The 15,879-nt window shown below is 26.4% G+C and overlaps 1 protein-coding gene across 1 annotated transcript; it reads left to right on the top strand.

Moving 5' to 3' along the window:
- Window positions 1-9,633: 9,633 nt before the first annotated feature.
- LOC136083134 (metabotropic glutamate receptor 1-like) lies at window positions 9,634-11,490 on the top strand. The gene has a single exon (XM_065802543.1). The coding sequence runs from the start codon at window positions 9,634-9,636 to the stop codon at window positions 11,488-11,490; it is 1,857 nt and encodes a 618-aa protein (XP_065658615.1).
- Window positions 11,491-15,879: the final 4,389 nt, after the last annotated feature.

Raw genomic sequence — 15,879 nt, 5'->3', positions numbered from 1 at the left:
GGGAAGAAAAATCCTATAATAGGTATTTTCAAATCACAAAAAAAAAGTTCAAATAGTTGACCTGTAACGGATGTACTCCATTTTGAAAATTTGCGTAGTTTTTAAGGGAATTCTACCTGTATATCCAAACTAAAACTCTTTAACTTTTCTATAGGTACTAATGCTTTTAAAAGCAGATTATAAATATGTTAATAAATTTGTTTATTTATGTTTACCGGTTAAAGTAAACATAAATAAAGTTAAAGTAAATTTCTCGAGTTGAAAATTTCCCGGAAATTTTCAACTCGAGAAATTTTCCGGAACTTTTGAAAATTTTGGAAAATTTTAAAAAAAGATAAGTTATTTTTAATTAATGGGAAATATTTTATGTCTTAATTAAGCTGTTGTTATTGACAATTTAGTCGTGTTTATGGACATGATAGCCATCATCAGTTATATATATAAAATGTATTTGTTAAAAGCGGTATAAAATATAGTTTAATTGTAAAAATAAACATAATAAAAGCCATAAAATTGATAACAAACTTTTTATATATGCAAAAAGAATTATCAAAAATCTTGAAATGTCAGATATAACAAAAGAATCGGTAAATTATTTTAAATAATAAGAGTTATTTTAACATGACTTACTTGTTTATTTATATCGGATCCCATCCTATTTAAATAGTTACTTTAATATTTAATTCAATTAAAAGAAACTAAAAGTTGGCGGAATGTGACACTTGCAAAAAGTTAAAACCCACACCTAACAATGTTGCATAATATTGGTAAGAACAAAATATCAAAACCTGAAGCAAAAATAACTATAACATCTAAAGCTCTTGTTTGGACATATTACGTTGATAAAATCATGCTAATCCCAAATAAAAGAATTCAAGTAATTTATAAATTGCCGTAACTACACAGAGTAGCTTCAGTTCTGATAGTATCTACTTAATAATATAAATAGTACGTTAATTTATGATTAAAAACTTTTTCTCTAATAATTGTTGTTTTATTAAGATCTACATCACATAAATGACTCAATATTTGATTACTTATAATTAAGAAAAATTGCCAATAAACAATCAGAACATATCATATTATTTTACTATTATGTTCATTTCACCAAAAAAACGTATTTTTCTAAAATCTTTTTCAAATTTGGACCAGCGATTGTGATTTTAAGAAATTTTTTTTTTTTCAAAAGAATCTTAGGTCTGAGATTTTTCGCTACAAACATTCATATTTTATGATGCTGGAAAACTTATCATTTCTACTTTTCATAATTCACAGACCTGATCATTTAACGGAAATATGTCGTAGTAATATTTAAAAATTGCCTTTACTACATCTAGTAATTGATATATTTCAAAAAATAATATAACATTACATTTTTATTGAAATTTTACAACTTTTTAATGCTGCAAAAAAAAAAAAAAACCAAAAGAACTAGAATCCAATTTTATTGAAAGTATTTCTATATCAATCCTTAACAAATAAATCTGTCTAAAGAAAACAAAACTATATTTACCCTTGAAGACTTAAACTTTTTTACTTTATAAAAATTTTGTTAAAAAAATCAGTCCTGATCTGCAATTGTTAAAATGATCTTACAACATTGGCAACTATAATATAGTTGCCAATATTGTAAATTATATTAAACCAATATTGAGTATTTTTGGTTATAAATTTTTTATTATTGAAAATTAATAAAAAACAATATGTCTTGATAAATTTTTAAGAGTTAAGAACGCTTTAAGAAAAAGAATACTTTTTTTAATCATTAAATTTATATATAGTTATTTGAAATAAATACAAATGAAAAAAAAGATATAGAGTGCTCCAAAACCAAAATATAGCAAAATAAAATCAAGGCTATTTAAATACAGGCACAAAAAATATGTGTATATATATATATATATATATATATATATATATATATATTTATAAACTACTGCATTATACTCTCACTATCAGATACTGGGCATTGACTTTCATTATTTTGCTGATGCTTATTTCATTGCTCAATATTGGGCGTTGCTCAGTTATGATATTGGCAAAATATTGGCAAAATTGACAGTTATGATATTGGCAATATTGGCAAAATGTTCACATTGCAATATTGGCGCGATAATGTTTACAATATTGCGCCATTATTGTAAATAATATCGCGCCAATATTGGGGATATAATACTGGTTAATATTGGCGTAATATAATATTAATATTCTTAGGCAAGTGCGCTACCACTGCGCCACGGTTTCAGGATATACTATAATTCCCTGTAGTACCCTGTAGACGAGAGTTTGCTGAATATATTATAGTTCCCTATAGTACCCTTTTTTATCTTGACGATATAAAAAACTTTTTTGTACTTACTGCATCAAGTATAACTCAAATGAATGCTGAGATTTATTATTTATTAAATTTCTTTTTTGTCAAATTTTATTTGAAAACAAAAAACTTGGTCAGGCATCTTACGGACACACCCATTATAGGTAAATATATTTAGCTATACAATATACTCGTAACACCAGGGTGAGAAAAGGATCATTATTTATTATAATACTGATTGGTATTTATTATCATACATTGGTTATAATAGTATAGTATAACTATCAATGAAAATTAATGTAAAAATTATTTATTAAAAGGCTTTTAATGATATCATTGATAAGCATTATTAAATCCTGCTTACATTAAAATTTGAGAGTTTTAGTTTAAAAGTTTTAAAAATACTGTATCGGATTAACAATAATATATTTAACTATTAAGTTTACAATACTACATTATTTTTTTAAATAACTTATGATGATGAACTGTTAAATAGCGTCAATTTATTCATAAGTTGCATATATTTATTCATTTTTCATTGTAATAATTTTTTATCACCAATGAAGTATAAATTTTTTTTTTAATCCAAATAAATTTTTTTGCCTTGCTGTCATTGAGCTTAAAAAAAGTTTGCGTTTTATTGCCAATCAAAAAAGATTTTAATCTAAATCTTTGCATTACTTTGATTTGATTTGATTTGCATTAACTTTTTTAATAAACAGAGGGGTGTAAAGTACATTTACTTTGTTACAGTCCTTTGTTAATTTTTGCTGTAGGGAAGAGTGGGACACTATGATATTTTACTTCATTACAATTTTTTAATACACCTTTTCTTTAGTCGATTTATTAAATTTGTAGAATAAATTTGCAACTATAAAATTAAGTTTATTAATTATTAAAACTGAATAGGGTAAACTTGTGAGACTATCCATTTAGTTGGAGTCACGTGACTATATTGAGAAATCAAAAATCATATTTAATTGGGGGAAAAACAAACTATTCTTTCTTATACGCAAAGCCAAGAAAACATTATTTAACAATAATTTTATGTCCTACAATTACTTTGAAAATTAATCAAAATAAGCAGCAAATAGATGTCTGTAAAATATAAGTCATTTATATGATTTTACTTTACTTTAAAAAATTTTTCATCTTCATTTAAATAAAATGACGCCTTGCATATATACGTAAATGATTTATCTTCAATTTCATATAATAATACAAAAAGTATTAATAAACTTTGGGATTTACCTGTAACTACAAATAAATAAAAAAAGTTTACATTGATGCTACATGGCAGAAAGATAGCCACAAATTATTTGCATGATGTAGTTACAGCAAAATTCTGAAGATAAATTCATTCTTATTAAACTTTTGTTTAATTACTGCAGGGAAAAAAAAAGTACTCCACAATATCAGTGCTGAAAATCTGATCTTGCGAAATAAACTAGAGACTTTTTTCAGGACTCTGCAGGCTCGGTAACAATTTTTACCTGTTTTGTTGAAAAAACTAATTAACTTTATAAAGTGTTTCTTGGTGATAAAAACACTTCTTCGTTCAACGATTTTAAAAACTCAAGCTCTTACAAGGATTTCGATATCATGCCAGTGAAACTTGAATGCGCCACTCATGTACAAATATAATTGAGCACGCACATAGAAATCTTTGTTAACGTACACAAAGGGACTAAATCTTCATTCATCTAAAATTATTGTGGATATAGTTTGTAATAAACTATATACACAACTATTTTGGAACAGCATTTTGTTAAAAATTATGGTCATTTTATCTCATTTCACTAATTTTAAAAACCAGCAAATGCAAAGTTAATTTTGTACAAGAGTATAGAAAAGTTGGCGCAAAACTATCAATTATATTTATACAATTAAAGACCACAATCGTACATACCTATCATTAAGTATCATCATGCTGCTGATGTTATAATTAAATGTTTGCATGTTACAATGATGAATATAATAAAGTATTATAAGGTCTTGCGTAGGTCAAGTATAGGTGAATATAATGAAGTATTATAAGGTCGATTATAAGGTCTTGCGTACAAAAGGATAGATTTGTAAGTAAGTTCAAAAATAAAACATACTCAACAGTGCTACATTATAAAAATACAAATGAGGTCTTTGAAGCTTTAAAGTATTTTGTCTTGAATGAATTTTTATGTTAGCTACAGTAAGTAAAACTTATAAAAACGGAATTTGACAAACGAAATCGCAGTCAAGAGATGAAAAGAAAAAAAAAGAAAATAAAGCTTCAATAAATTCTAAAAGTTTTAAAGTATATTGCTTATATATATAACAAACTTATAAGCTCTAAGAAGTGCATTATTACTTTTTAAAGCAGTCGATGTGGTAGTTGCGATGACATTGAAAAATACTTTGAATGTGACTGTCAATGAGTCACATTCCCGAGTATGTCTAAAATGAAATAAACGAGTTGGCATTATAATGCAACTGGAACAAAAGAATATTTGAAACAGTTATACATTAACAATATAATACATTTTATTTGAGAAATGCTTGAAATTTTAAACATACCTTTTATATACCCAATTTTTTTAACAAATGCTACTGAGAGAATGAGTTAACTATATTCTTTTATTTATTTTTAGTTTAACTAATTACAACTGTTATATGAAGTAGTGAATATGTTTAGTAGATCCTCCAAGCTTTGTCCTGACTCATTCTATTATGTTTGTGGTTACTATATTAGTCCAACACAAACTAAAAATAAGATTGTCAGTGGTACAAAATTCTTTACTGCATATCATGCTTATTTTGGCATGGCTTTGGGAGATCAGGACAAATTGTGGGCACCACACTACAGTTGTGGCAAGATGGCTGCGTGGAATCCGAAAGTCAATATCCTTTGCGATTTCGAGAATATGGAGAGAACCGACGAACCATCATGATGACTGCTATTTCTGCATGGTTGACATTTCAAAGTCGAAGGATAGGCTTACTCTAGTTTATCCAAGTATGCCCTCTTCTACTGAACCAGTTCCACACAGTTATGAATTGCCTGTTCTTAACCCACCTCAATCCGAAGAAGCAGCTGCATATCATTCTGATGTAGACACACCGGATGAACTCCGTTATGACTATGATTTTAGGAAACCAAATAATTCACCTCATTTCCCTAACCAACAAGAACTTGATAAGTTAGTACGAGATTTATGTCTCACTAAATCAAATGCAGAACTACTGATATCACGTTTGAAAGAATAGAATTTATTGGATTCAAGCTGCAGAACCTCAAAATACCGAAAAAGACATGAAACATTTGCACCCTTTTATGTAGTATCAGAGTCACTGTGCTACTGTCATGACGTTCGTGGTCTTTTCGATGACATTGGCATTGTTCACAATCTTGAAAAGTGAAGGTTATTCATTGACAGTTTAACAAGAAGTCTTAAGGCAGTTTTGCTCCATAACGGAAACCAATTTCCTTCGTTTATCTAAAGGAAGTCTAGAAGAACGTGAAGCTGCTGCTTGAGAAAATCAACTACGACAGTTACAAGTGGGACGTATGTGGAGACTTTAAGATGCTAGCGTTTCTTCTCGGTCTTCAAAGAGGATACACAAAGTACTCATGTTTTCTTTGTTTATGGGATAACAGGGCTGCGGACCAGCACTTCACAAGACGTGAATAGCCAGTGAGAGAACATTTACAGCCTGGTTCGCACAATGTTATTAATCAACTCCTGATTATACTAAGTCTTGTCAAACAATTTATTAAAGCATTAAACCCAGCTAGTGCAGCGTTCCAGCATAATTGGCAGATGTTTACAAAGGTGTCAGATGCAAAAAATTTCAACTGGTGTATTTGCAGATTAAAGTTATGTTGGCATTTAAGGAGCTGGAGGACAAAATGTCTCCTGTTGAAAAAGAAGCATGTATTGCGTTTAGACATGTTGTTCATAGTTTTTTAGGCAACAACAAGAGTGAAAACTACAAAGAGCTAGTGGAAAACTTAATTGTACGGTATGCAGATATGAAATGCAGAATGTCAATAAAGCTGTATTACCTGCATTCACACTTGGAATTTTTTAGACCTAATTTGGGTGATGTGAGTGAAGAGCATCAAGAACGTTTTCATCAGGCTATCCATGCAATGGAGAAAAGATGCCAGGACAGATGGGATGCAGCTATGATGGGTGACTACATCTGGTGTTTGATACGCGATGACGACACACTTCATAAAAGAAAACCAAGTTCTACTGTTCCCTTCTAGTGTTTTTTGAGATTTTGAGAGGCTATTACATTAGAACATAATGTAACATTATGTAATAATGTATGTAATGTGATGTAACATGACGTTTGGTAACATAAAATAACATTTTTTAACTAGTAAATGTTATATACTGACTAAAGTTGTATCTTATGCAAAATGATTAATATTAGTTATATGTTTAATTGAATGGTTTTATGATCAAACGGTTGATGCAATAAAAAAAACCAATGTCATATTCAGACTCAGCACACTCAAATTAAAAAAGAAGCATAGAAAAATTTTTTTTTGTGTCATTGTGTATTCAAACAAGATTTTTTAGTATATAATTTTTTATAGATCAGTTTTGAACGGCAAATTGCAACATTTTTCTTTACGACAAGGAACTTTTTTTTATATAAGATTTGTAGTCACAATTTCTATTCACTTTTTGTATAGTGGGAACACTTGTCTTAAATTTATTTGCTAAAGTTCGGACTGAAATTTCCGGATTTCTGTCTATGGGATCTTTAACTTTAGCAACTTTAACTTTAACTTTAACTTTAACAAGATTTTGTCAAACAAAAACTTTTTTTCTTCCACTTCCTGATTTCCTTTAGATTGTACCAGTGTCCTTAAATCGTTTCACAACGCCCTTCACTGTTCTTAAAGCAATCTGCAACTTTTTAAAAGTTGTTTTGTTTGATACACCAGGATTTTCAACCAGAAAATGCAAAGCGAGAAAATTTTTTTCACTTCTTATCTTGATTTGATGACATTTCAATTAAAACTAATTATTTCGATAACAAAGTTATTTAAATTTGAATAACACTCCCAAGCATTAATTGTAAATTCATGTATAATTAATATTTATCAATTGAATGTCTATCAAATTTTTGTATTTATGTTCAAAATTAATAAAAATAAATCTCCTAAAATATTTTACCCATTATTCAAAATAATCAGAATAGATATCTAATCAGATTTTCAAATAACAGGTATATGCATCCCAAAAGTTATTATGCATCCCAAATGTTATTTTTGGTCCTCTGATAGAAATTTTCAATTTCTATCAGAGGACAAAATTATGGAATAAAATATTAACTAATGAACTTAAAACAATTGCTAAACTTAACGAGTTTAAGAACAAATTGAAGCAAAAACTACTAATGAACGACGTAGCGCTCAGCTTTTTCTAAAGTTTTAATTATTGCTACTGTTAAACTTAGCCAACAATCAGAGGTTTGTCATTATCGGCTTGACGATCTTAGAAATGGATTGTGCCACTTGTTATTGCTTCTATTCTTTTTTTTTCTTTTTTCTTTTTTTTTTAAAATACCGTAAAATCGCTAAGTTTGGTCACTTAAGCTTTGAACATTTATTTATCTTGCATAAATAAATAAAATTTCAATTTGTTTTCTTGAAACATACACAAAATTCTATTGATATTGTAAAAATAAAAAAATGAAAAATAAAAACTTGAACTCAATATTTAATTTAAAATAAAAACATCTACTTTGAACGAACTTTCAATACCATCTCATAAGTTCGGCCGCTATATTAATACTAATAACCTATCACAAAGTTAACGCCACAAATAATGAAAACTAATTTTTGAAGGTTATTTTATCGTAAAGTTATGATATTAATTCAGATAATATCAGTAACAAAGGAGGGCGTCGCCCCGGGCAAAAAAAAAAGACTTTTTTTTTGCCCGGCCTAAAAGAATTGCAAAATAATTATTTCAGTAGATTGCATTTAAATGCTATTTTTTTTTTTTTTTATAGATTCATATTTACGAACTAATTACAAAAATTATTTGAGAAAAAAAGGTTTTTAAAATTTGACTTTTGCATGCTTTTTTTATATTTTTTCTTAAATGAATAAAGTTAAATGGTGTCGGCCACCAACTTAGGCGATTTTACGGTATTTATAAAAAATTATGGTATATAAGAATTATTCACATATTTTAAGGTATACGCTGGTGTAAAAGGAATGCTTCAGGATTATGCGTATTTGCTTGCATGCTTTTTAGTAATATAGTTTCTTTGTACTAATTACTTTTTCTTTTCTTTTCTTTAAATTTTTCTTAACCAATAGAAAAACAAAAAGTTAAAGTAGGACTTTACGACTGATGATTTTTATTTTAGTAAGTCTTTAGAAAAAAATTTTTTAATTTTTGTTGTTTTATATTTACGGTATAAACAAAGGGGCTTGGTGATAAGACCAATTATGTCTTATTCTTGCCGCTGCTATTTGTATTTATATTATGGTCTAAGACTTTAATAAATTTACATGGCAAATAAAAAAATAAAAAAATTTCTTTTTTATTTCAACTTACCTTAATCACATTAAATAATTATAAAGTTATAGCATAAAACATAAAATTTATTTTACACCCAGTTCACACTGTCATACAAAATTTATGTGAAATACATTTTTTTTTTTTTTAACTAAACAAATATATGCTAAATTATATTTGTAAAATGCATTGATTCGCAAATTAGATGAATTTTTGAAAACAGCTTTAAAAAGTTTTGAAAGTTGGTTCGTTTCTTTCAGCTGTCTTTTTACTTTTTGTTAGTGTTGTTTTATATTTTGCTTTTCTTTATTACCAATTACTGGGCAGGGTTTAATTGTGACAGGGGGCAAATTTTTTTAAACAAGAAGCTTAAAAAGAATATATATTTTTTTCATGAGAAAAAGCAATAGCTAATCCAGCTGATATATATAAAATATTCATTTGTTGTTAACAATTTATCAAAATAGTTGAATAAATGTTTATTTAACAAAAAATAATAATTTAACAATTTAAGAATAATTTTTTTTTCTTCTAACATTTTAATCTAAAATGCGCTTAAAAAAGAACTATTTTCTGCTTTTGAAACTTGTAACTTTAGACATTTATTTCCTTAGCATATATATCAATTTCAGCGTTACTGCTACAGTTTTTATAAAGAGTCCAAAATCAACTTTTTTTCAAGAATGCGTAAGCGTTTGCATCCAGGACGGATTGGATTCAACTCTTAATATTTTTGAAAATGAAAGGTATGAAAATGAAAGTCTTCTTTTATTTACCTCTTATAACTATACAATGTCTCAAGAAGTTGTACTGGACTTGATTATTGGAAAATCCTATGGAAGATATTTGAGCAAGGATTCGTATATATACGGAACACTGCAAATATTAACGGATGTTGAAGAAGAAACAACGTCTTTACTCTCCGATATTGTTGCTCCATACAACAATGTCTTTTTGTTTGATTTTAACGACAACAACTTTGGAATGAATTACAAGCTCAATTTAATACGAACATATTTTATTCCAATGAAAGAAGATATCTTATTTATTGTTCATTGGTTAAATGTGAAAAAGTTTATTTTTTTGATTATTACCACAGAGGAAAGCGAACAATTTAATTATTTATCAATAACAAAGCGTTTTACTGACCTTTGCTATGTAGAATACTCTGTATATTACCAAAACACCTGGCAAATGATTTTAATTGCAAAAGAATTAATGCCTTATGTTAAACATCTTTTCATTTTAACCAATTCTATTGACGGGTTAAACACATTTTTAAAAATATGCGAATTGAACCGAGTTGAAATCGAAACGATTATTTTAGAAAGCAATATATCTTTGAATTTATACGCTGATGTAATAAAACATAAGTTTAATAACATTATTTTTAAAAAAAATTTAAAAAGAATTCGCATATCTGATTTTTGCCCTTCGTATTTCTACGACGATTATACAATGCTCGAGCCGTTGTATATAAACAAATTTCTGCCAATAAACATGTTTGAATTGAATAAAGAATCGCCAATATACAATGATATTTACAAAATATATTTTAACAACAAAAATGTAGATTTTGTTGTGTCATCGGAATGTAATGTAACGTGCCTGCCTGGTTTCGAACCAAAAATTAAAAACTCTCTAGCGAAAGATAAAAATAAACGTTTTAAATCTTGCGACCCTTGCAAAGAAAACTCTTTCAAAGAAGGTAACAATACAAATGAATGCAGAGTTTGTCCGTCAGGATTTATTTCAAATGCTGATAAAAAGTATTGCAAGGATTCTTTTAATACAAAGGTTTTAACATTTAAGAGTACTGAGGGTTTAATAATAACCGGGTTTTCTGCTGTTAACATTTTATCTGGATTTATTATAATGGTTATATTGATCTCTAAAAAAAAGACTCCCGTTGTTAAGTCAGCTAATTTTACATTGTCTATGACACAAATACTTTGTCATTTGTTGATTTCATTTTTTCTCCCAATTTTATATATTATTAAACCGATGATTAAAATTTGTTACATTCGACATTTGGTTGTTGGGTTTTTGCTTACAGCTTCTGCAGCAATTATTTACATAAAAACAGTAAAATATACTTATATTTTTCAGAGAGTATATCACATGACTAAAAAGCGAAAAATTATTGCAACCTCTATTGATTGGATGAGGTTCGCTCTTATTTTAGTTGTTCAAAGTTTATTGGGAACAATTTTGATGATTAAGTCACCTCCAGTTATTTTATTGCACATAAATAGTGAAAAAAAAATCAGGTTGTTTGAATGCTCATCAGACTCTCAATTCGGAGCACAAGTTATTTATATTGGTTGTGTGCTGTTGGTATCCGCCATTCAAAGTTTTCATACTCGTAATCTTCCTTCTTATTTTAACGAAACACAATCTATAACATACAGCTCTGGAATATCTTCTATTTTATTAATTTGTTACTTTCCTCTTTACTATGGTAATGAAGATATAAATTTGAGGACTGTTGCAACTGCTTTTCTCATATTATCAATCAATATAACTATAATGGGAATAATGTTTGCACCAAAATTATATTTGATTTATTTTAAACCTGAGAACAACACCAAAAATAATTTTCGCATTGAAATGATTGATTACTCAAAATCTCTCTTTGTTATTTCTTAGCTATATATTTCAACTATCAATTTTATTAAATAATTATTAGTTATAGAGTAATAATTTCTTGAATAAATTTTTTTTAATTTTTAATAAATAAATTAGTTATTAAGGTGTTATTAGTTATTAAATTATTATTATTAATTTTTTTAATAAATAAATTAGTTGTTAAGGTGCTCCAAGAATACCTAACGGTCTTATAACAGAACACTGCGGAAAAGCATTTAGTTTGGAAGTTCATTCCTCAAAAATAAGTGCACAACTTCTAAACTTAATATATATATATATATATATATATATATATATATATATATCTATATATATATATATATATATATATATATTCTGAGTTCAAATGGTATTATTAGATAAAATGTTGCATAACAAAACTGTTTGCAATTATACACGTAACTTTTCAGCAAAATTAATATACTTCCAGTTATTCTGTACCACTCTAATTTTTTAAAAATAATTTTGTAGTCAATAGTATCAACTAATCCTATTATTCATTATAACGATGGTTGTGATGAATAATAAGTCTTTTAAGGTCTGAGCTGATTAACTGACCTAACCATTATTAAGGGTGTACTACTCACATTTTAAATCTTTCTTATTGCAAGGTTATTTCAAAACATTTAGATATTTTGAAAAGAACCATGCAATCCCCTGTAATAAACGCTTCATCTTTCATCAACTGTAAACTTGCAAAGATGAACTATTAGTTAAATTTGTTTCATTAAAATTTAATTTTTATCATCAATGACATGTTTGCCTTGTATGTGCATTTTGTTGTTTGTTTTTTAATATTATGGATTACCTTTAAGCATTACTTGCATACCACTGCCATGTTCTTATTGAGCATTCCACTCTGGTGAAATAACAGAGTAATTTATGTCTTACTGGACAATTTTCTAATTCAGAAAGAAAGTCCACGATTACAAAAAACATCTTTTATAGCTGTTTATTAGATGTTTCTTGTCAAATGCATGGTGTAAAATAAGCAAGGAAAAATAATGAAGAAACAAAATTATTTAAAAATTTTTAACCGTCTTGTTAATTGGGTAATTGTTTTTTTAAGAAAAAAAAACGAAAAAAAAAAGGAAAGGATTTTTGTGTTGTTTCCATAAATTTTTTGTCTAATAAAATTTATAAATACTTAATTGTATTTTGTTCTGTTTTTACTTTATCCTAAACTCCTTTGAATTTAAATATATATAATACATGGTTTCATTAAAAAACTGTTTTTAATTATGTTAATATTTATTTTAACATAAATTTAAACAATGCTATATTATTTGCATGCATATTAGTGATGCTAATTTTTAAATTAATAAGCTGTTTACCATAATTAAGGTACCAAACGTATCAACATTTATTATTATTAACAAGAACAATTTTTTTAGTCATTTTGGAGACTCTTGAAATTATTTCAAAAACCGACAATTTTTTAAAAGTCGGCTCTTAGAACTTTTCGGCCTTTGGGTATATACATTTGTTTAGCAATTTACAACATAGACCGAAAGTATTTTCATTAAGACCGAAGGTGCTTTTAAGTTCCCGGTTTTTGGGTATTTATCACCTGAACTGAACTGTAAATTTCTTCAAATTATTAGACTGCCTGCACAAACCAAAATCCATAGTTAATGTTTTATTTATTGCTTACTGCATTTATCCTTAACAATCAAATCAATCAATATATGTCATCTTATAAGACGACATATATTGTGTGTGTGTATATATATATATATATATATATATATATATATATATATATATATATATATATATATATATATATATATATATATATATATATATATATATATATATATAGAAAAGGAAAGATATTTATAGTTATTTCTATAGAAATAACTATAAATGTCTTATCTTTTTCATTAAATTAATGTATGTACAAAACTGTACATACATACTATGTCTGCCAAAAACCGGTAACTTGGATCTACTTTTGGTCCATATTTTAAATTACCAACCTATTCATTAAGAGGAGGCGTAGATAACTTTATCAAAATAAAAGCAACATTTACAAAAATAGACCTTACATTTAAATATTTAAATCAAACGGTGATTGATTCCATTCGAGGAACTAAGTATCATTAATATGAATACGAAAATAAAAATTTCGTATTCATATTAATCATATTTAGTTATATAAAGAAATTAAATGAGATCTTATTGCCGTTAAAACGAGACTTTTTGTTCAAGAAGTTTGTTTAAGACAAGAGGTTGCTCAGATATATCGATCATGCTTCTAAAAAGTCAAAGATAATTTTTTTTTTAAAACCGTGTTTTAAAAACTTTTTCATTTCTATTTTTAGTAAGGCTTTGTTACTAATTTGTTGTACTATTTTTTTTTAAATATTATTAAGGATAAAAAAAATTCATTTTACCTATTTAAACTGCGTGTGAACAGGGAAAGCTAACATAGGACAAACCAATATATTTATAATTAGCTCATTAATGATTATTTGACAACTGAAGATAAGTTCATAAGTCTTATTTCGATTTTAGATTAAATTAGGAAGTTTGTATATATATGATTTTAGATTAAATTAGGAAATTTGTATGTATATTTTGGAAGCAAGACTCCCTATTTTATATATATTTTTTTGATTATCATATATTATTTAAAGCAAATTTATATTCAAATTTAGCTGCACAGTAACGTTTTGTAACATGGTTTTGCAACAGGAATTCCATGCTGAGCATCTTAAATACTTTTCAATAAGATATTGTACATTTTTAACTTGAGGATTAATAAGGATTAATAAGGGTAAATTGGTTGAAGATGATTCGCGGCCATTTTATTAAATCTTTTTACTTTAATACATACTTGCATATCCACAATATAAGTAAGAACCTGTGTTGAGCCACCTTGGACAATAAGACCTTTTTTGGTTTGGCAAATCTTTTTGAATTAAAAGGTTCCTACTATCAAGCAATATATATATATATATATATATATATATATATATATATATATATATATATATATATATATATATATATATATATGTATATATATATATGTATATATATATATATATATATATATATATATATATATATATACATATATATATATATATATATATATATATATATATATATATGTATATATATATACATATATATATATACATATATATATATGTATATATATATATATATATATGTATATATATATATATATATATATATATATATATATATATATATATATATATATATATATATATATATATATATATATATATACATATATAAGCAATATATATATATATATATGTATATATATATATATATATATATATATATATATACATACATATTTGTGTATTGAATCATCATATAATTACGCTCTAATTTGAAACTTTTTTTTAATACATCAGTATTAAAAATGTAGTTTGAACATTATAGTTCAATATTAGAACCTCTATCTTCATTCTTACATATTTGAAAAAAACTCATCGTAAGTTCTTTTCAAATAGTTACTACTTATCATGTCGTTGATAAATAGTAACTATAGCGATCGTATCATTAAATTTTTACCATTATTATCTTCTTAATGGTTTGCCTATTTTTTTTGCCTATTTATTTTGCCTATTTTTTTTGCCTATTTGTAATTGCAAAATTTTTTTCTCTCTACAACTGAAAAAGCATTTATATATAGCGGGCTTATACCTCACAGAAAATTATAACGGGTAATAAGCTAACTAAAGAAATACTATGCATAAAAATCCTTTTTTTTTTCAGTTATATTATTGAAAAGATGTATTGTCACTTTTTTTTAAAATTATACAACTTTTTTTGTTGTAGTTATTTTGCACAAAATGGAGCAACAAAACATTGTTTGTTAAAAAAGCAAGTTATAACGGCTTGCTTTTTTTGTCTTCATACATCAGTCCTTTTATTAAAGCCCTTAAATTCCAAAATAAATGAGTAGGTTTAAATGATAGTATACTCACAAGAAATAATTCTTATGACTATGATGACAGCAAATAAAAGTCTTCGAACGGTCCGTTTTTTAGATATGTTGGCAAACGGAAAAACGGAATTCTTAAAGTATTATCTTCTAAAATTTCTAAAGCTTCAGGTAAAATATTGTTATCTAGAAGTGTTTTGACGATAGAAATTGATTCATTTTTATAATTACCAAAATCAAAGTAGCCTCTTTTCAAAAATGTTAACAAGTACCGATGCCATTTATTATTAATACAAATACCGAAAGATATCAATGCCGGTATATTTGGTTAGCGGTATAATAATATTTAGGATAAAACTTCGCGCTGCAAACAAATCAACAAAAAAAAAAAAAAAAGTTCCGTTTTAAATATAAATTTAAGTGAAGATATAAGGTGGAAATCTTAGTAGCGCCTA

Source organism: Hydra vulgaris, chromosome 08 (genome assembly GCF_038396675.1).
Source record: "Hydra vulgaris chromosome 08, alternate assembly HydraT2T_AEP".
NCBI lineage: Eukaryota > Metazoa > Cnidaria > Hydrozoa > Anthoathecata > Hydridae > Hydra > Hydra vulgaris.
Note: the sequence above shows the minus strand (reverse complement) of the source record. Positions and strands in the feature narration are given on the sequence as shown.

What these genes read in the sequence shown, in the direction of transcription:
- LOC136083134 (XM_065802543.1), top strand. Translation starts at nt 9,634, where the DNA reads ATGTCTCAAGAAGTTGTACTGGACTTGATTATTGGAAAATCCTATGGA.